This window comes from Chelonia mydas, chromosome 5, assembly GCF_015237465.2.
Source record: "Chelonia mydas isolate rCheMyd1 chromosome 5, rCheMyd1.pri.v2, whole genome shotgun sequence".
Lineage (NCBI taxonomy): Eukaryota > Metazoa > Chordata > Testudines > Cheloniidae > Chelonia > Chelonia mydas.
In genome coordinates, this window is record NC_051245.2 from 63,071,285 (window position 1) to 63,092,471 (window position 21,187).

The window sequence follows — 21,187 nt, forward strand, 5'->3', positions numbered from 1 at the left end:
GATGTTTCCCCAAGTTTGCACACTTCATATTGCAACCTGAAAAGCACTGAAGAGATGGCCCTTTGCTTCTTGTAGTTCACACCTTTGTTTTTTAAATCAATTGACACATTCAAACACATTCTATTAAAATTGACTGAGATCATCAACTCATCTCATAGAGAACCAGCACAGTTATCAGCTGGTCAATATCTGGGCCCTGATCCTACAAACTAATCTGTGCAGACCCTTAATTTCAATGGGCTCAGGGCTGTCCACTCAGATCAACTTACAACAGTGGGACTTTAGCCATGATCTACTTGGATCTGATTCACAATGGCAACCTACAGGTTTAAAGGCTTCATATCCCAGAATCTCCTAAACCACACACTGATTCTTTTGTTAGTAAAAGTAACTTATTTGTATATATTTTAGGGTTTTATTAATGTTTAGCATGGGAATGAGCACTTTTTCATCCAGTGAGCTACACAGCCTGTAGTAATATGAAACCACTCATCTCCTGCCAAAATCCATCTAGAGCTGCCCCACTAGTCCTGCTCCAGTAACACAGAAGACATGTGTCCCTGAGACAGAACTATTTTTGCTGAAGCAGCAGCAGCAGCTTTGTGAAGCCAGGAGAGCACTACACTACAAATTTGTTGGGATTTTTATTTTACAGAGGGAAGAAAAAGGAAAATCACCTCCTGAACCCCCAGCTGCCTGGATGAAGTTTGAGCAGTGCTGTCACAGTACTCTCTCTGGGAAAGGCATGGGTCTGGTCTGCAGATGGGGAGGGTATATGAATGAGTATGAATGAGGGGAAGGAAGGCAAACATTAGTGGGACTAGCTGGCCTTCTCAAAGAAGCTCATCAAAAGCTCGTCAAACCCTTTGAGATAAAAAAAGTTTCACCTTCCCTGCCATCGGGGGGGGGGGGGGGGGGGGGGAGATAACATCACATCACAAAAACATGAGCAAAAAGGACTTTTCCAAGTACACAGACAAGATGGTAGCCCTTACTTCTAGGCTTCACTGGAGGCCTTCCAGGGAGCCATGATTAACAGTATTCTACTCAAAATGCTGGATTTCTGTCCAGAAATCATCATGAACCAACATAAAAACAAAACAATCTGCTGTGGGTCATTTGGGGGAAACTGAAATTAAACTACAGCAAATGAGGCTCAATTGGTGACACCTCACTACTTCAATGAGGCTATTTGTAAAAGCGTGACTGTGCAGAAAGTAGACAAGATTAAGAAGTAATTACTTCCATATCCTGGGCAAACTGGAAGGGGATCTGATTATGTTCTGGAATAAATGGCTGGCAGAAACCTAAAGAAATTTTTTGAATGAGTACAATGTGTTCCCGCCCACCAAAACTCTTCGGAATTAGCTCCATTCAGACCTGGACAGGCACTTTGTAAATCTCTCAATTTAGGAAATGATTCTCAAAAAAGTAGGGACTCATATTTTGGCATTTTATTCAAGATATATCTAGTCTATAGACTAGAAATACTTTAAATAGGCACAAAAGTTGTATGTCCATACATCTCTAGGAGACAGACGCAGAGATTTTTTTTGACCATACATGTAGAGTGATCCTACAAACCCTTACTCACATGAAAAACACTTGCCCGAAGGTCTATTGTCCGTCTCTACAAGAGATGCATCATTTTCCTATATAAAGCCAATGGAACTACTTGTGCAAGTAAGGACTGCATCATATATGCATAAATACAGTATTCTGATAAAATGTAACTTAAGATGCGACAGAACCCCAAGACTGATTAAATGTTTACTACGTGGACAGTTCTGAAGAGCTGTGAGGGGGTCATGGGATAGAATGAAAAAAAATCCTTTTCTCTGCTCAGCCTACATCTCCATGGAAGGTTTATTATCAAAATTAATATTTGGTAGTTTTATGCACAACAACAATTTGCTTAATACACATGTCGTAGTTGCCATTATCTCAGATGACACTTCACAACTTACTCCCCTCACCAAAGAAGATGGGAGCAGGCAAGTTACAATTTCCTCACAGAGCTGCTCTTAAAGCAGAGGAGTAGGTGTTGCCCCTTACTCAAGGATAGGCCTAAATGCTCCATCTAGCCCACATTAATATATTTAGGTCTGGATTCTTTGTGGAGTAAGGTGCTACTCAGTGTCAGTAAGGCAGGCAGAATCTGGTCCTTACTTTGCACTGTCACAATAAACTATCTGCAGCTACACTGCAAAGGTTTCCTGAGTGACTATCAGAATCCTTAAGTCCTGTGGACAAAACAAAGCTGTTTTTCTTAAATCCTCAGCGTTCTTAAAAGTAAACTGAATTTTTGTGTGCACTCATGAAATCACAAGCTGTTATAGGAAAAATCAGAATCCTGAACTCATTTCTCGGCACGTACACAAGTAGCTCTTCTTTTTGATACCTGGAAACATTACAATTATCTTACAATATATGTCTAAAAATATAAAATTGTATAGTTTTAAACAAAGGTCTTAAAATCACCATATAAACAAAAAAAAATTGCCACTTGCTTGCCCTACTAAGGTTAGCGCTATACCCTTTAGTGGGTGTAACATCACTAGCAGAGTTCATGCTTGAAAAACTTGGACAGTGAGAGCTGGTCAGAAAAACGGTTAAGGTTAAAATCGTTTGTGTCCTGAATGCCTATTTCACCCTTGTTATTTGGGGGGCATTCAGCACATGTAGTCCTATGGCTATTGTCTGTTTGGTTTTCTAAATCCTTGCAACTTATCTCTAAAGAAAAAGCACAATCATACTATGCAGACAAAGGAAAGGAGTCCTTAGAGCTGCAGAGATCTACTGAATCTTACTGCAAGTATTTTTTTTTTTTTCCTGAGAGCAACAGCAGTAGAAATATTGTTTAGAAAACATCCTCAGTGGAGGAACAAGCCTGACCTGTTTTAATCTTAGACAGGAGCACCATCTTATATCTATCTGATTCAACAGCTAGAGAACTACAGAACAGCAGCAAGTTGAGCCAGGCCACTTCTCAGCAGCCTGCAAGTAATCAGTGTATTTTATTTTTTTACAGCACTGATTCCTTTCATAGAGTGACAGGTGTTCTTGGAGTTAAGGAACCTTTTCATGGTATCATACAAAAATGCTACATGCTGTGATTTACCACATCAGTACTGTGGATGCAGGGATCAAGGCTCATTTACTTGGATACACTTAGCTTTAAAAGGTGACGAGGAAAGAATCTGAAGAGAAAACAATTTGCAATCAGTACCATTTTAAGAGAAGAGAGGCCTGATTCTCCTCTCTAAGTTAACTCAACTGGGTCAGACCTTCTGATGCTTAAGCTGTTGTAGCTTTACTGAACTTGACAGAGCTAAGCCACTTTACTCCAGCAGAAGATCTGGCCCCTGACAAAAGAAGTTACTCCTGATTTACACTGGTGCATGAAGAGAATCAAGTCCTGTGCGTATGTAGAGTTATGCTTTATCTCAAAAATAGCTGCTTAAGATGTGCCCTAAATATGGTAAAAACAGATAGTTACACTGATAAAACATACAACTGCATTTGCAAATGCAGTTGTGTGTTTACATATATATTTTTAGCACTCTGTAAAGAGGAGTGATAATTGCATTCATGCAACTGTAATTTACTAGCACAATTACCTGTTTGTTCCCATGTATGCATACACTGTCTCTCTTTATTAGGTACCTATTTTTAAAAACCTGGCTTAAACATTCTAAACACAACCTAGTTATTTTCTCCTTTAGCTAGCTGCATGCTCCAAGAGACTATGATAGGTCTGACATCATCAGCATACAGCACACTGATGTCTCACAGAAAGGGGGCCAGTTATTAATGACCTTGGATGACTACCTTAGAGATAAGACACTATAAAATTTAAATAAGCTACATAGTGAATGCTTCCTTCTACCCTTGATAATGCTTTTAGGGTGTCCAAGTCATTTCATTGGTTATTAATATTTTCAGGTTACCTTAATGTAGTATCCAATTCCATCATACTGTAATGCAAGATTGCTGGATTTACTATATCACAATTCAAATACTGTAGAATGTCTGAAGTACCTTCCTTATCTTCAGACTCTGGTCTCATTTTCACTATCACTGCCAGCATCAAATTAACAAGACCACTGATACTAGGGGTAGTGTGATCAAGATACTCCTGTTCTAATAAATCACATACATACTTTTTGTTATGTATTTCCTTTCATGAATCTCTTAAGAAGAAAACACAGTATTACCAAAATTAACAGAATATTATTTAGTTTTACCAAACCAATATAAGTATCTCTCTAAAATTGTTTGCTCATACTACACAAAAATGTTAGAGTCTACAGAAGCTTTCTTCATTAGTTTGTATGGTCAATTGTGAGTCCAATATAGCCTATACAACTGCTTTTTCAGAAAAGCAAAGAAGAATGGTGAATAAGATGTGTATATTTTATTTTCAGAGACATAAACCAAAAGAAGCAGCAAAGTCAGTTCATGGAGTTGATACCTGAGCCCTTACAGCAATACAATTATCCAGCATGAAGGAAGCATAGAGTGTTGTTTACTTTTATTAGGTTCCTTTCTCTCCTCCTTCTAGCAAAAAGATATATTCATTCTTCTCCCATAATTCCTAAAGGACTTCCTTACTACATACTTTAAGCAGTGAAAGGTCTCTGAATGCAGTTTAGCCATACGCGTTCTGTGCACTTCTGAAGAGTTTTAAGGTCTGACCAGTGAATAAAATCTCTGTACTATACATACTCCAAAGTCACACACTCACTTCCTTGCCTCTTGTTCATATGAAGGATTCACTCTTGGCTAATCTGACCATATTCTGGAATACTGGCAATATTGATTATTATGGCTAGTTCCTCTGACGTGATGGGATTGCATTGAAGTGATACATGTGCCTTCAATCTAAATTGCAGATTTTGCTTCCTGATGTTCATATTGAGCTTCATCATTTTCCTTTTATTCACAGGCTAATTTCTGTAGATTAAACCTTTGCAAACGTACTTTATCTTTATTCCATAGAGCTCAAGTTCTTTGTTAGTTCAAAATTCATATTAGAGCTCATTCTCTGGTTTCACTACTAGAAAAGACGTGTTTTGGGGATAGGCACAGGAGGTCTTAGCGATGAGTTATTTGACTTCAGTAGGAATTAAGCACACAATTAAAGTTAAATATATGCGTAGGTACTTTGCTGAATCCAGGCCTTTTTGAGGGACAATCATGAGTTTGCTTTCACATAGAAGAACTTCCTGCAGAAAGTCTGGTATCTGCATCATTATGCAGCTTGTCAAGTCAAACACATTAAACCTGCAAGAGGGCATAACATCAACAAAGAACCTACAGGCTAAGTGCAGTTAGGCAATGGACTGTTTATAATGAACTCTCTTGGCTATAAGCAGGAGTTCCAACTTGGCAGAATCAAAGCGTTCTCAGTACAAGTTGAACACTCATGGAAAAGGAAAGGGCAGTGTCTGGCCAGTCACTGAAATAACTCCAAAATAAAATATAGCTCCTATATCTGTATCTGCAGTGTTTGGGTCACATGTTGCAGGACAGAATGGAATATGAAGACAGACATTATAATATAGCTTCCAACTCTTGATAATTTTCTTGTCTCTGTCCTCCCAGCTTTCTGCAGTGTCACTGTCCAAAACAAAAAAGGCAGGCCCTTCAGTTAGCAAGGTGCAGGAGTATCTGAGGTCTTTGGCAACCCTAAATGACATGCAGCATTTTTCCATAATAGAATCCAAAGGATTTGTATCCATTTTTATTAGCATCTTTGGAAAAGTGCTCTTTTTGCAGATCATCATAAAACAGGATATCTAGCTGTGATGAAGAACGATGAAATGTATTTCACATTGTCCAATATACTAATGAGGTTTTCTTAAGTCTTTCTAAAAAACTTGCTGCGTTTCCCTATTCAAGCCTAAAATCATGCCTTTGAAGAAAATACTACTCAATAATTCCTGCCAATTGTGACTACTAGGAAAAGGGTGATGTATTTCTTTAGCTTGCATTTCAAAGCTGCCTAAGGGAGTTAAATGTCCAACCTCCACTGAAAGCTTTTGAAACTCCCAGGCTTATGAAAAGAAAAGAACCATAATTTTTTCTTTCACAGACCCCGTCCTTTTCAATTTTCTTTGACCACCAGCTTTGTACAAGATAGAAAAGGAAAAACAAGAACAGGAGCAGTGATGTGAGCTAACCCTACATATATAATAATTCTTTATCACCATTATTTCACCCTCCTTGTTCCATACCAATGGAGACTTTGCCTAAAAAGCACAGACTATCTTTTTTGTTTAAATTTATCTATGTATGTTCATATAATGACAGCTTGTCAAATGGAGCCAGTAACTGCTCTTAATTTGCCATTGATCTGTGAAGTCCTAAGACAAAATTTTGTGGCGGTTGAGCATGTTTGAGTATCTACACTCAAAAAAATAAACTTTTTGTACATGCTGTAGGGATATATTTTCAGTGCAATGTGCAGTGAGAGAGATGTGTGGCTTTCAGTTACCTTACCAGAAAGCATCTGACTAAATTCCAATGCATCACAATGAAATTTTGCCTCCCACTACTGTATATAAAGTAATTGAGCAGTTTACTGCTAGGCCACATCTACTGGCCAAGAGACAGGAAGAGATTTTGGAAAAAGAACAATTTTCCATTTATAGGACCAACTCTTCTATCAGAGTAATGATTTTATCTGGAATAAAACAAATGAACAAACACAAGCAACGAGTAATATGAATCTGTCTTCTACCTTCTAATGTGCACACCTCTCATTTTCAATATAGAAGTAATCTTATTTTTTCCATACCAAAAATGTATTTAAATTTAGGCATCACACAGTGAAAATATCACTACAGATAAATTACTCAGTAATTCCAAATAATCCCGGAAATTGAGCTCTCAGGTTAAAGCATTTCTGCCATTCCCTTCCCTCCCCCCCCCCCCCCCCCCCCCCCCCCCCCGCCCCGAAAGTGACAGATAGCAGGCTATAATCCCCAGCTGCAGATGAAAGCTCACCTTATTACAAAGTCATGGCTGTCAATCTCCTTTCCACATTCACTGTCCAGGAGGATGCCAGAATTGCCCACAACTGCACATGTTTTAAACCGACGGTTCTTCATTGGTGAAACTTCAGGAAGGAGGCTATGCAAATCCTGAGAAATGTTCAGGGTGCGACGTCTGTCTAGCACATAATGAATTATGTCTCCTGGTTTGAAGCTGCTTTTGACCACTGAGACATCTCTTTCAGCATCCAAAAACCGAAGAATATTCTTCCTATTTTGAACGAAACAGGCAGACAGTATTCATTCCTCACAATCAGCTCATCTTTTAGTAATATGGTATAAAACATATAACATAAAAGAGTGTGAGGTTTCAGATTTTCATTCCCATAATATTAGACTATGGCCATTTCAGGTGCTATAAAGTTATGTTAGGGCTCCATTAGAAACCCTTATGGTCTTGATTAAAAAAATGTAATGTGACAAGCAATTACTCAAAGACAGAGTCTAAATCAAAAGGTGTTAAAGAATTAAGTGACGATGGATTCAAGTTTTAAAAGTTGGACAGTGCATATGCGCAGTAACAGTTTTCTAAAACACTACTCAAAACCAATCTGACATGTGGGTTAATGCACAGATTACAAAATAAACTGCATCATCTTATTTTATTAGCAACCGGTAAGTTAAAAGATATTTACAAAGGATTTCAAAGTAGCCTCGTGTGTCAAAAATCAAGGAATGAACTAGCATGGCTCTCACAGCCTTGGTCGAGTTGTCAGAGCTGGCAGCGAAATAAAACTTGTTTTAACCTGTAAACTGAGCAGCTCTGTCATGGAAATCAGCAGGAGAGAAGTCTGGATTCCCCATAATGCCTTTTTTTTTTTTAAATACAGATCCATGATCATGTTGGAACTGCACTTTTAAAAGATTTGCAGAGTTCCTCTGATCACCCTGCCCTTCAGTTTTAAGCACCAAGTTGGTATTATTATTCAGTGTGCTTGCACATATATAACTCATTAGAATTTAGCACTTGTCTACACAGAGAAATTGCAGTTTTGTAACTTAAAACAATTTAAGTTCAATTTAAGCCTCGTCTGCACAAACTTGCGGTGGTTTAATTAAATGAGTTCAGTTGTACTGGTACAAACCCTAATGTAGACACTTATTTTGGTTTAATATTGGCTTATTTTGGTTTATCTTAAGTCAGTTAGGAATGGGTTTAAGATGAACCAAAATAAGCCACTATTAAACCAAGTTAAGAGTACCTTTGTGTGGACACTCAAAGATTTAAATCCGGTTTATGTCAGTTTAGCTTGCACCTCTGCAAGCCAAACAGCCAGGTTTAAACCAGTCGAAGAGTGTCTGCAGCCAAAGTTTCACCATTTTAGCTACATCAGTTTTAAAATCAACAGTGCAACTGTACATGTAGACTGGGCCTTAGTAAACAATTTACTTGATAATGCATGAGTTGGAAAAGAATCTGGTCCACTCTGTCATAGAGCCCAATTGTACAAATACCACCAGCTACAAATCCCGAATCAGCAAAGCATTTAAGCACATGTTGAAGTCCACACCTATTCAGCTATGTACTTATGTTTGTTAATGGGACTACGGTACATGTCTAAAGTTAAGCAGGTGCTCAGTAGGATGGAATGCAGAAGTGGGGTTAGAACTATACTGAGAGGTCCTGACCTGGCAAAGACATTAGCCTAACTCTTACTAAAGCTTACTGGAGACCGCTCATTATGTATGTGCCATCCGGAAGGTCAAAAAGGGCTCTTAATTTTAAAACTGGTTATGGAGGAAGATTTAGTTGAAGCAGATTTGTTATCAATTAACAAATTTCCCTAAAAAGGTATTCTATCTCAGCATTGGCTCTGCAATTCTAACAGGAGGGGAAAAAAAAGCTGTAAAAAGAGACATGTTTGTCATTCAAGTCAGCAGATAAGACTCTGAATGCACAACAAGCATTTTGTTGAGTGTAAAAATAGTATTTTCTTATAGTCACTTTAAGGACTCTGCATTGCTAATCCTTAGAACAGGATCAATACTTACCAGGAAAACCACCCTGCTGTTTTAACTGCTGTACAAGCTATTTAGAAGTACCTACTGGGAAATGAAAGGGGGGAAATATTCTCCAGATGTGAAGGGACAAAAACACAACATCATCATGTAGGCCAGTCAGCTATCCTGTGTCACTGCCTCAAGATACAAGAGAATGTCTAATAATGAAACTGGTTACAAAACATTTGCTACACTGAAATTTACCTTAAAAGCCTAAGGGAAAGTGAAACATAGTAAGATTTTTTTTTCTCATGTTACCTCACACATCTTAAACCTAACTAAAATAAAGAGAAAACCTTCAAATTCTATTTTAGGGCTCTTGTGTATGTATGAAGTGGCATCAGAGCAACGACATCTGATGATGTAGCATGCATGAGGGACTGAGAATAATGAAGCAGAATGGGAGATATTAAAACCTTAAATGCTTTAAGCTTTTGGTAAATGGTGTAAATGGCAAGGCAGGGTTTTTTTGTTTTTTGTAAAGCAAGATAAAGAATTTCTTCAGCCCGTAAGTTTAATAGACTTAAAAGCCCTGTGGGTTTGATATGCCTAATTTTGTGGGTACCTGCAATAGAGATGTAAATGACTAGAAAAAGAATGAAGAAGAACATTTGAGCAGATTGGTAAAAATGTTCATTACATAGGAATGCAGCCCTCAGAGTTGGGGCTTTTTAAAGGAGATGGTGACTACAGCTAGAAGGTGGCCGCCACAATGGAGAGCCTCAATGAATAGGTGAAAATGTCAAAAGGACTCTCTAGGACCTGAGTGAAATAAGAATCACAAGGGAAGGGGGATCAGGAGGATTCACTTTCAATACCTAATACACACTTTCAATATCAAAGAAGGACCTGTCTATTATGTGTGTGTTAGCCAACGTGCAGCTATGTTTGCACATAAATAGGATTTCCCATGTATTATTTTAAAATTTAAAAAGACACACAGTAAAGGCATCCAAGTGGGGAATAACTTTCTCTCAATTAACATGAAAGAGATTAGATAGAAAGAGCCCTGACTTGAACTGTGACTTGTACTTATTAATTTGAATATGGGTAATTCACAGCCTAAATTCACTAGTTAATTATTTTTAAATGCATGAAGGTCATGATCCAGCTTCCATTAATTTTAATGGAAGTCTTTCATACATATGTATGGAATAATTTGAATAAGAGGTAATTCACAATTTACAGCTTTGTTTACAGGACAAGTTTACAAGATAGCTCTGTTGCTGACATGATCATTTGTTGGAGACTTCGCTCTTAATATGAACTTCTGATTTCAGTTTATATCAGAACTGTGGGCATAACTGTGGATTACTTTGTAGGCAATATATAATTATTAGTAATGACACTTATTTATAGCTTTCTGGGAGATATTAAAAGGAGTCCATAGAATAAACTGGCATTTTTCTCTTAATATGTAGTTTATCATTATAAAACTCAAAATGCAATATTTGTACTGTGCCACAGTGCCATAAACAATGGTAGCTTCTCCAATCTCTGCCTGAGAATTGTGTACACTGAAGAAGAGTTGGGTGGGTAGACTTTTTGAATTTAAAGGCTCTGGATTAATTTGTAGCTCACTGATGATTGTTCAAGAAAATGGACCAACCTCTCAACTTCAAATCTCCCAGCAAGATCCACAGAGACCACATCTCCCAGGAAGATTCACATCCAAGGTAGCTAGCACTGGAAGTTCTAGTTTCCAGAAAGGGTCAGGGTTTATGTTCCATTTGTCTCGAGCAGAAACAACTCATGAGGCAAACTTGCCAAAGAGCACCATAAATATCTAAGAAGCCAGACCAATCCCAGAAACACTGTAGCATTAAAGGTGTTAGAACTACATTGAGAGGTCCTCCCCTGGCAAAGACATTAGCCTAATTCTTACCAAAGCTTTACCAGATACCATTCATTAAGCATACACCATCTGGAATGCAGAGGAAGTTCTTAATTTCAAAATTAGTTATGGAAGATTTAGTTAAAACGATGTGTTATCAATTAAATGGTGCTTTCCCTGAAAAGGTATTAACAACTCACCTTCTTTATCTGGCTGAATATAGATTTAGATAAGCATTTGGGGACCAAATTTTGCCCCCCCCCTCCAAGTCCCACACCTCTCCCACTGACTCCTAATGAAGTCTATAGGAATTGCACATGTGTCTCTGAAAGCAGATTGTGGCTTTATGTTCATACAGATTTTTTAAAATGTTTATATTAAGAGGGAGAACCAAAAATAATATTGTTTCACAGGGAACAACTGGGCTTGCCTTCAGCTGTGCATCCAAACAGAAGGTAGCATACTATAATTCCAGTTATCTGAAAATACTATTTATCCAAATCCACACAGTGCCGTGCGCCCCCCCCCCCCACAATGTAGTCCTAGGTTAGTTAATAACACTTCCATTTATCCAAATGCCCAGTTATCTGAAAGTTCTGGATATTGCCCAGCAGAGCTGGCTCCAAGCATAAGCAGAAATAAGCAATTGCTTAGGGTCCTGAGCAGCTCAAGGGAGCCCTCTATTTGCTTTTTTAGTTTGTATTGGGCGGGAGGCATTTCTGCTTTGGGCCCCCAATGGGCTAGCGTCACCTCTGTCCCCTGGGTCATTTGGATAAATGAGAGTATTTTGATTTTTAATAATTTTGAATCAGTGAAAAAATGCATACTTTAATTTGATTAACCAATTTTTATTTTTCTGTATTTCTTTTCATGCTCTCACTATGCATAGTGATCACTAACAGACATAACTGACAATAGATAAGCAATTCTAACAGTTGTTTTACATAGTGTACATTTTTGAGAATATATATTAGTAATTGCAACGAGCTTTTTGCATGCTATAAAAAAAAGGGAGATTCATGTTTAACTTCTCCAAGGAATTGTTGCTGATTACTTAAAGGCAAATGGTCACTATTAAGAATATCTGCACGTGTTTTTAATTGCCCTTAAAGCATCTCTGTAAAGTAGTCTCTGATTTTTAAATATCAAATGGATCATTTTGACAGTAGGTAAAACTAATTTCTCTAATTAGAATACAAAAATAGCAAACCTTACATGTCTTCTCACTTGAGCCCAACTTTGGGCTTTTTAGTTCTGTTTTGGTCCCTGTATGTATTTTTGTCTAGAATAAACAAAACATCTAAATATATAAAAGTAACTAGCAAGCCTCACACATTACTAACTGCTCCTTTAGAAAGATGCTACAGAATCATTCAGTATGTTTGGCATGTCATTTGTTGGCTTGCAGCAAAACCTATGAAGCAAGCACAAGTATATCCAATCCAATCAATTTTTTTTTTAAACTGTGCCCATCAGTGTGTGAGGCATACCACAGAAGGCACATTAAAAAATAGGTCCCTACTCTGAGGAGCTTACACTCTAATTGATGGACTTCACAAACGAATGAAGACAAAAAAGTGAGGAGATCATTTTAGTTGTGAGTATCGATGCAGGATCACATACAAAAAATAGCTACTGACTTTTCCTATACTAAAGCCCTGGCTGGGCACTTTGCAGGCTTCCACTCTTCTTACTTAACAGGAATCTCCATTCATTGCTCCCTGACACAGCACACTAGACACTTGGGTAATTTTCTCCTTGCTTTCCCTCTGAGGATTCAACCCCCAACCGTTTGCACAGTATTGGAGTTTAAGGGAGGTGAAAGAAGGTCACACACACTGAGTGGGACTCTGAAGACCTAGGAGGTTGTATCTCTCAGATGTGCTTGAGTCATCCCTGGACAATAAGCTCCTCATCAACTCTACTACATCCCCCATCCTGACAGCACAATCTCTACTTCGACACTACCCCCACTACCACCCACACAACCTTATTGTCATCCAGTATAGCAAGGACTGAGGAAAAAATATGAGGAGGGTGTCAATTTCCATGAGCAGGTGGAGTCTCCTCCATATGACTGAGCCAGCAGATACTAAGGGAGCCAACTAGTCTCCTTCCCACAGGCACAGGAGCTGCTATCTGTTCTGAAATTAACTTGGCAGCAGGCAAAGGGTACCATCAATCTGAAAATCACTCTCTCACCAGAGCAGTCACAACTGGGAAGGCAGCAGATTTGCTGCAATCTCCAATTACTAACTAATTATGCCCCCCCTCCTCTCTAAACAGGCATGTTCTCAGGGGCTACCATATCAGCCTCTGCTGATTCCCAGGTTAGAGACAGGTGCTAAGGCCCACAAGGGCCAGTTGATGGATGACAGGAGCTCAGATATAAACCTGCCCACAGAGTCTTGATCATGGAACAGCTTAGCAGCTACTCACCCTCCCACCTGTGTGGACCTGACCATCTCAAGAATCTGATTAAATATACATAAATAAATAAAAAAGTTAGGACTTATGTGGATGGTGGAAAACTGTCGGTTACTTGCGCAAGTCAAAAATGGTAATGGAGAGTGCTCAAGAGATAGTACAAAATGAACCACAGACTTTCAGCAGCCTAGAGGTTAGATCCAGGCACACAATGAAACATGCTATCCGTGTAGAAAGCAAATCCCAGTCAGAAGTTTTTCACATTTTGAACTTTTTATTGTGGGTGTCAAGCTAATGTAATACACAGCAGTGGCTGCCATCTATTGTGTTTTATAAAATGCCTGTACACTATACATTAAGGATTTCACAAATTATTTCTCCATTGCAAAGAACTGACAACTTTTTATATATTATTCAGTAGGTGATAGCTTTTTTTTATTGTGTGTTTCTCTCTGTGTTATTTGCTCTGGCATACCTCACACCACAAGTACAAACACTTTATTCACACTAACAGTTGCAATAATAGGAGCATGAATCATCTTCATGATCCACATAGTGCATTTAACTTACTTTGGAAAGCTAAACAATTACTTTAGCAGTGAAAACACTCTAGGAGTTTGCTAGAGACATTCTGAAGTTAGTCCCTATGACTCCAACAGTATAAAAAATATTAAGGGATAGATCCTATTTATTGTTGTTCATGGGCTGGCAAGGTTGCACAGAAAGCCTGTTGTGGAAGCAGAAGAATAAGATTTCTTCTCAGCGTTTACAGAGTATCAGAAAGGGGACCAGATATAGCAATTGACTGTGTTTCCAAAAGGCATGGTCAGCTCTGTAGAAGTTGTTCCCAACCTTCATCCACCATTGTTGACTAGCATGTACCCTGGCAGTAAGGATTCCTGGAAAGCAGATGCATCTGCCAGCATCCCTGATCCCCCTTGCATTGAGGGCTAGGGCAGGATGCAGGCCTAAGTTCTATTCAGCTAAAAGCTACTTGCATGACTTGATGCTCATGACCACTATGGCTCAAAAAGCAAGGAGCCACTTAGTCTTCACAGCTGTTACAAGTCTTCACACTGGTGTAGTGGAATATTTCCTACTTATACTGAGAGAAAGCATGTGCTCTTCTTCACATGTGTTGCTGTGATGACACCATAGCCTACATCGTCATTTTAATAAACCATTATGTAATTTTTAACACTTATTCAAAAGAAGGCCAGGTCTACGCTACTGCAGTAAATTGATCTAAGCTACACTACTTCAGTTACGTGAATAACATAACTGAAGTCAATGTAGTTAGATCCACTTACCGCAGCATCTACACCATGCGGTGTCAATGGGAGACACTCTCCCACCATCTTACCTTACTCTTCTTGGGGAGGTGAAGAACAGAAATCAAAGGGAGAACACTCTCCCATCGATTTAGCACATTTTCACCAGACCCACTAAATCAATGCTGCTGCTTCGATTGCAGCAATGCCGATTTAGCTCCATAGTGAAGACACGCCCAAAGTATTTTAAAAAGTTCTCTTAGTAACATTATTTTTGTTTCTGCTATATCTGCATTGTCTCTACAATAGTTTTCTTTACACTTTTCAGAAGATTTTTGGTAGTTTAAAGATAGCGTGTGTGACAGAGCTCTAGAAACAGGCTTTGCAGCATTTATCTGACACTCTCCTCAACATTTGTTCTCCTTGTCTTAATGTTATATTTTGCTTTCTTGAAACTGGGGAAAATTAAGTTTGTCAACCGTATGACATTCTGCGCTTCCTTCTGTAACCTGTAAACCAAATACTTACTACAATCATGAAGGTCACACTTATGGTTTGCCCTGCATAACCAGATAGATTTGTTTTAAATGGTTACATTTTGGAAAGTGACTAAAAAGGGGTATTACTGGGTTTCATAATTATGTTTTCTCAATTACTTGCACAGCAAATATGCTCAGTTTGCAAGTAAAACAATGATTTTGCTAATTGCCAGCCCAACAACCTAGGATTTGAAAGTCAAGACGTGTTCTTTTGAGCTCACTCACCATCCCCACTTCAAGTTGTTCTATCCATTACATCCATTTAAACCCAAAATAATCCCATTGATATAGGAATTACATTAAATTTACACTAGGTGTAAATTAGAGCAAAATTTAGTTATTAACTATGCGTGAGCCATATAGGCTCCAGAGTACTAATAGAAGCAAAAAGTAGCTTAAGAGTCTGATTTTGCCACCCTTATTTGTAAGCAGAACTTTACTCTGCCCATTACACCCCCCACCCCCACCCCGGATTTCACTGGGGCCACTCATGCATTAAGGGTACAACTCAGCACTAGCAAAAATAGCAAAATTTGGACTAAATTAAGAAAGCACATGTGGAACTACTTCTGCTCTCAGTCACACCAACATAAAACTGCAGTAAGTAAAATCACTGGACTTACTCCAAATTTACACTGGTGTAACTTAAAGAAGAATGGGATCAAGTATTTGTTAAAGGTAGAAGGTCTCACTTTAGAGTTCATTTACTAATCACTGTAGCCTGTAGAGCTAGCTTTAGCATTTTTTTTTTTTTCAGTAGTAATGCAAGGAACCTACAGGCCTCTATCCTGTAAGACACTGGCTTCAGCAATTAGCATAAGGCTTGAGGCCTATGAACTTGGGTGCTGATAAATGGCCTAATGGGTCACTCCTAAGTTTTGGGGAACCCAGAATAGAGTACGTTTAAGGGGGAAGTTTGTCCATAACACCAGCCAACCACAGGCACATGAGCCAACACCAGCTTTTGATATTTTAGGACAATAGTGTCATGGGCAATGAATTGAGGTATATGATAGTAAGCTGAGATCATTCATATACTAACCTACAGGAGAAGGGCACGCCAACATTAGTAGAGTGAGGAAATACAAATAAGGAAGAGGAGAGAAACCCTAACTGAATATGTATTAGAGACAGTGGTGTCAGCGTAACATAAAAGTTGTATCCCAGCCTGTGTGCTTGGGAAGGGAGAGATGGAGTAGCCCTTGGGAGATGCCAAGATGATGGCCACTGGTGATGAGGAAGATGATGGTGATGAGCAAGATAATGGCAAACATTTCAGGCTGTTCTGCAAGGGATGGTGAGAGCATATGGATGTTCAGATATACATTCAAGAGTCGTAAGTATCCCACAGATTCCTTTTACCACAACTTTGCACATGCTAATTATCATTGAGCTATTAATATATTCTCTTTGCTTTAGTATTCAAGACATAAAAACGATGGGCCCAATACAGCAGGCCTCACTTAACCTTTATTTAGGCAAACTACTCTTGCATAAATAGGAGTTTTACCTGATTAAGGACTTCAGCATTTGCCCCTTAAAAAAGAAAATGGTTACATAGAAAGGGCACAGATGCCCACTTTAAGGGCTAGATTGAATTTTTGCTCAATGCCCCAAATATGAGCCTGTACATAGACTGCCCTGCTGCCCTAGCATGGAGGCACGCGCAACTTTCCACAGTCCTTCTCTGGGTATAGCATATTCCACCACGCCTACTGGCTCAATTCTGCTAGCCAAGGCTTCACACATTCCCTATCCTTTCTGATCCCTGCTTTCTTGACAGGGAGAGGAAGTACCATACCCACAGCCCTCCGGTCTCCCTTCGTTTAGCCCCCAGGCTTGGGCCCAAGGTCCAGGAAGCCCTGCTCTAACCACCTAGAGTGAGAGGTTGTGGCTTCCTCTTACTGCGCGGTATGACCACCTTAGTGTCAGGCACACTATGGCCTCAAGTAACTTAACGGAAAAAAGGAAACTGCATAACATGTCAATACTACTACAATTTTACTACCTCACAAAGATCAATCACAGTTATTTCAAGCTCACATCTTATTCATTCTTATACATTGAGGATGGAAGTATTACTTCTTTTCAGGGTTTCAGGTCATTCACCGTGCAACATTAAATAGAACTAGCACAGTATTTTGTTAAGCAACAGCCACCTTTAAACTGTAAATCAAGAGTTCTAGATACGTTTGCTAGACAGAGAGAATTATAGGCTATAGTAATATGAAATTAACTGTGTGTTATTCAAGGCACTCACCTTATCTCCAGTACCAAAGAAGAATTGATTTTCCAGCCTTCTACAGAATGTTGAAAGATTGAAGAGCCACTCTTTTGAATTATTTTATCAGAGCTATTGAGCACTGATCTACTCAAACTCAACTCACCATCTCTGAAATGCAATATGGAAAAGACACCATTAAGGTAAGGTTGGGGCTGCCAGGATGATTTTTCTACACATCACAAATACGAGTGGAGTTTTATTTATATCCATTAGGAAAAGCAGCAAGAATTTCTCCCCATCCTCACTCATTTTACATGTTCAAAAAATGAAATTCCACCTAACAAAATGGTATTTTAGATACAAGGAAATACTTAATCTGAAAAATATAAGCTCTTTAATTGCAGTGTATTTAAGTTATTTTAAATCATATACCTTAAATACAGGGGAAACAATGTACTATGAGCTTTTTATTGTGAATATGGTCCCAAACTGACCAGATGTGGGCCAGAACCTGTACTCCTGGCACATCACATACTCCCATCAAGTATTAATTGATGCACTAAGTATTAGCTTTCCACCCCTCTCCCCAACACAGTTTCTCAGTTATCATGCATGTGCTGGGAACCATCGATTCTTTTTGTCTCCCAATGATACTACAAGTCCCCCATATGTGGAGTTGCAACCTACTGGGGCATATTCTTCCTTGGTCTGCTCATGGAATTTCCATACAAGTTCATGCTTGAAACAAAGGGGAGAATATGCCCAGAGTAATTTAAGCTTTATTTTTAGGAACTTTTTCACACACATGCGCTTCACACAGCCATACAGCATCAAAGAATGATCTTATCATAGTTACATACTAAGCAGAGTTAGACCTGGACATTTTTCAGGTGGAAAAACCTTGTGCACTAAAGGAAGTGGTGGCTGATGATCATGAACATGTATGGAGGTATTGTAATTAAAATCAGACAATAATAATTGCAATTATTGAATTGAATTGGGGTGTCCTGGTCTGTGGGACGCTTGAGGGCCAAAGAATGACACAAATTTAATCGGACACCTAAAAAAGTTACAAATAAAAATATCAAGAGTAACATCAAACCAAATTCTTCTCTTGTAGGTAATCCCATTGACTCCAGCACAGAGATACACGAGACAAAGTTTGGCTCCCTAAATTCAAATGTGAGGTTCTTTAATCCAGAGTTTCTCAATCTGTGAGCCATATTCAAAAATTGGGTCACGAGAATTTATCAAAAGGTTGTGTCAAGGCCTGGTGGGGGAAAATTTGGTCCTAGTGCATGGGATCGCAGTGCCACTCACGGTTGGCCCAGCCACTCTTCCATCATGACGACAAGGGACCAACTCAGCCAAATCTGATTGGCACTACAACCCCATGTGCCTGTTCACAATCCCACTCTCAAATGTCCCACACCACTCCAATCAGGAAGGCTGAGCCAAACATGAGTGGCACTGAAACTCCAGAGGTCACAATACCCAGAGCAGGAAGCAAAACATAGCCGGCCCCACAGGACAGAAGCAGCCGCTATGGTACACATGGCATACATATGTAGTACTTATTACATTAATGTGTGTATTATATATTGTGAGTAAGAAATATTTAGTAAACCAGCTATTTGCTGGGTCATGACAGTACATCAAGATTTACAAATGGATCTTGATCCCCAAATGGTTGAGAATCACCGCTTTAATCCTTACTGGATAATATTTTAGAGTTGGAGTGCCTTTCATCCAATAGCATTTCAAATTACTTTACCAACTACCTACAGGAATCTCTCTGCCTACTAATGAAACACATCCACCTCTGAAATACATAAATAATAAAATTAATACTTGGCTCCAGTATAGAGCTTTTCATCAATAGATCTCAAAGCAGGTAAATGGAACATGCCAGCTGACAGACCGTAAGCTCTTTGGGGCTCTGTCTTTGTTCTGTGTTTATACAGTGCTTAGAACAAATGGCTCCTGGTTGAGGATAGGGGCTCCTAGGCACTACAAAAAATTATTATTTGGCAGTACACAAACAGTACAAAACAGATTAGTCTATGGTGATGAATCCAATCGAATTTAAACGGCAGTGGGATTTTAGTTAGGTTGGATGTAATTACCTAAATTAAAATGTGGGTAGCACTTCAAACAGGCATGGTCATTAAATAGCCCATAAGTGGCCAAACATGGTTTCACAACTCATCAAAAAGAGAACACTACTAGCAACCCAGTGCCCCATTGCTATCATGCTGAGGCACTGATGTAGTACTAATTCAGAGGTAAGATGCCACCTACTGAAATCCAACTAAGTAATTTTACAGGTCTGGCACCTTTATGCAAGTTATTCTATTTTAACTTGAAGTGGGTAGGAGGATGTTGCAAAAGTCCACGTGCATTAATCCTATTAGCGTCAATGAAAGTTATCTGCATATGTTCTTTGGGAAAGATCTCAATCAGAATTCATTTAACCATTCTCATGCAACTCCACAAGCAGTAAAATTTCTTTACAACTGCAGTGAACATATTTACTGCATATATTTGCCTTGCAACACGATACAGTACATGCGTCTAAAGGAAAATTAACAAAATAAATCAAAGAAAGTATACTGTATAACAATACATTGGAGAGGATTCTGGTTTATACTGAACCAAGAGTAATCCATTAAGTACTTTCACACAGTGGCATACATGACAGAATTAGCAATTAAGTTACTTGTACCTAAAAAGTACTTTACTATTTGAAATGTGGTTGATTTAGTCTTCAAGACGTACTCTACAGCTACAACAAACTACAAATATGATGCAATAAAACAACTTTAAAAACCATGTTTTCAGGAGCTTAAAGTCCCAAATGTTCTGCATTAATGCTCTACTACTCCAAATGAAGTAGAATTTTGCTTACTTATAAAAGTGCTCTCCTTATCCCTTCTTTACCCCGATATATCAGTAAATACACCGAAGAAAAAGCTACATTTACGTAAAGCTAAGCATGTGTCAAACACCCAGAAATTTTTCTTTGCGTAAATAGTCTGGCAAGTGTAACAACAAATTTGGGCTACATTCTACCCTCCAGATTTGTGTGGAACTACAACTGATGTTAGTGTGAAATCCACCTAAAGATAAAGGGCTATTTAGGACTGAAAGCATCAACCTTGATGCTGACTCTCCTGACCTTGGAGATATATTAAACTCTCTGGTCATATACAATATCTATCAATTAATCAAACAATCAATCTTGGGTAAAATACTGATTGTTTGGTTCATTGATATTAATGGATAATCATATTGTATATGGCCCAGTATGACTCCGGAAAGAAATCTTTCCCAATCCCTCTTTTCTGGCCTTCAAACAAACCCCCAACTTCACCAAAATCATCAGAAGCAAGCTTCCCACAAACCAGGACACACCAATTCAAAGCAGCACCAGACCCTAGCAGAACAGATGCAAAGCCGGAACACAGATCTTCATTGCTATGATGATCAACACCGCAACAACACACCTTTCCAGTTCCATAGGTCCTACACATGCCTATCATAAGATGTTGGTATACCTCATGCAGAGCATCATATGCCACAACAACTATGTGGGTGAAAACAGACAATCCCTTCACTCTCAAATGAACTCACAGAAAAATGATAAAAGACAAAAAGACACCATATCATCCATGGGCAAATGCTTTTCATAAAATGATCACTCCATATCTGACCTCTCAGTTCTTGACCCTCAAAGGAAACCTACACACCATCTTCAAAGAGACGAACCTAGAATCTTAAATTCATAACTTTGCTAGACACTAAAAATCATGGACTCGGAGACGCCGGTTTTA

The 21,187-nt window shown here is 38.8% G+C and overlaps 1 protein-coding gene across 2 annotated transcripts in view; it reads right to left on the minus strand.

Moving 5' to 3' along the window:
• The window catches only part of ST8SIA4 (ST8 alpha-N-acetyl-neuraminide alpha-2,8-sialyltransferase 4), an 84,594-nt gene that overhangs the window by 60,121 nt on the left and 3,286 nt on the right, over positions 1 to 21,187 (minus strand). For both annotated transcript variants that reach the window (XM_007070054.4, XM_037903305.2), the window contains exons 2-3: positions 17,391 to 17,522; positions 7,012 to 7,269 (exon numbers count right to left, since the gene is read on the minus strand). In XM_007070054.4, the coding sequence (XP_007070116.2) occupies positions 7,012 to 7,269; positions 17,391 to 17,522 (390 nt within the window). The remainder of the gene's footprint in view (positions 1 to 7,011; positions 7,270 to 17,390; positions 17,523 to 21,187) is intronic.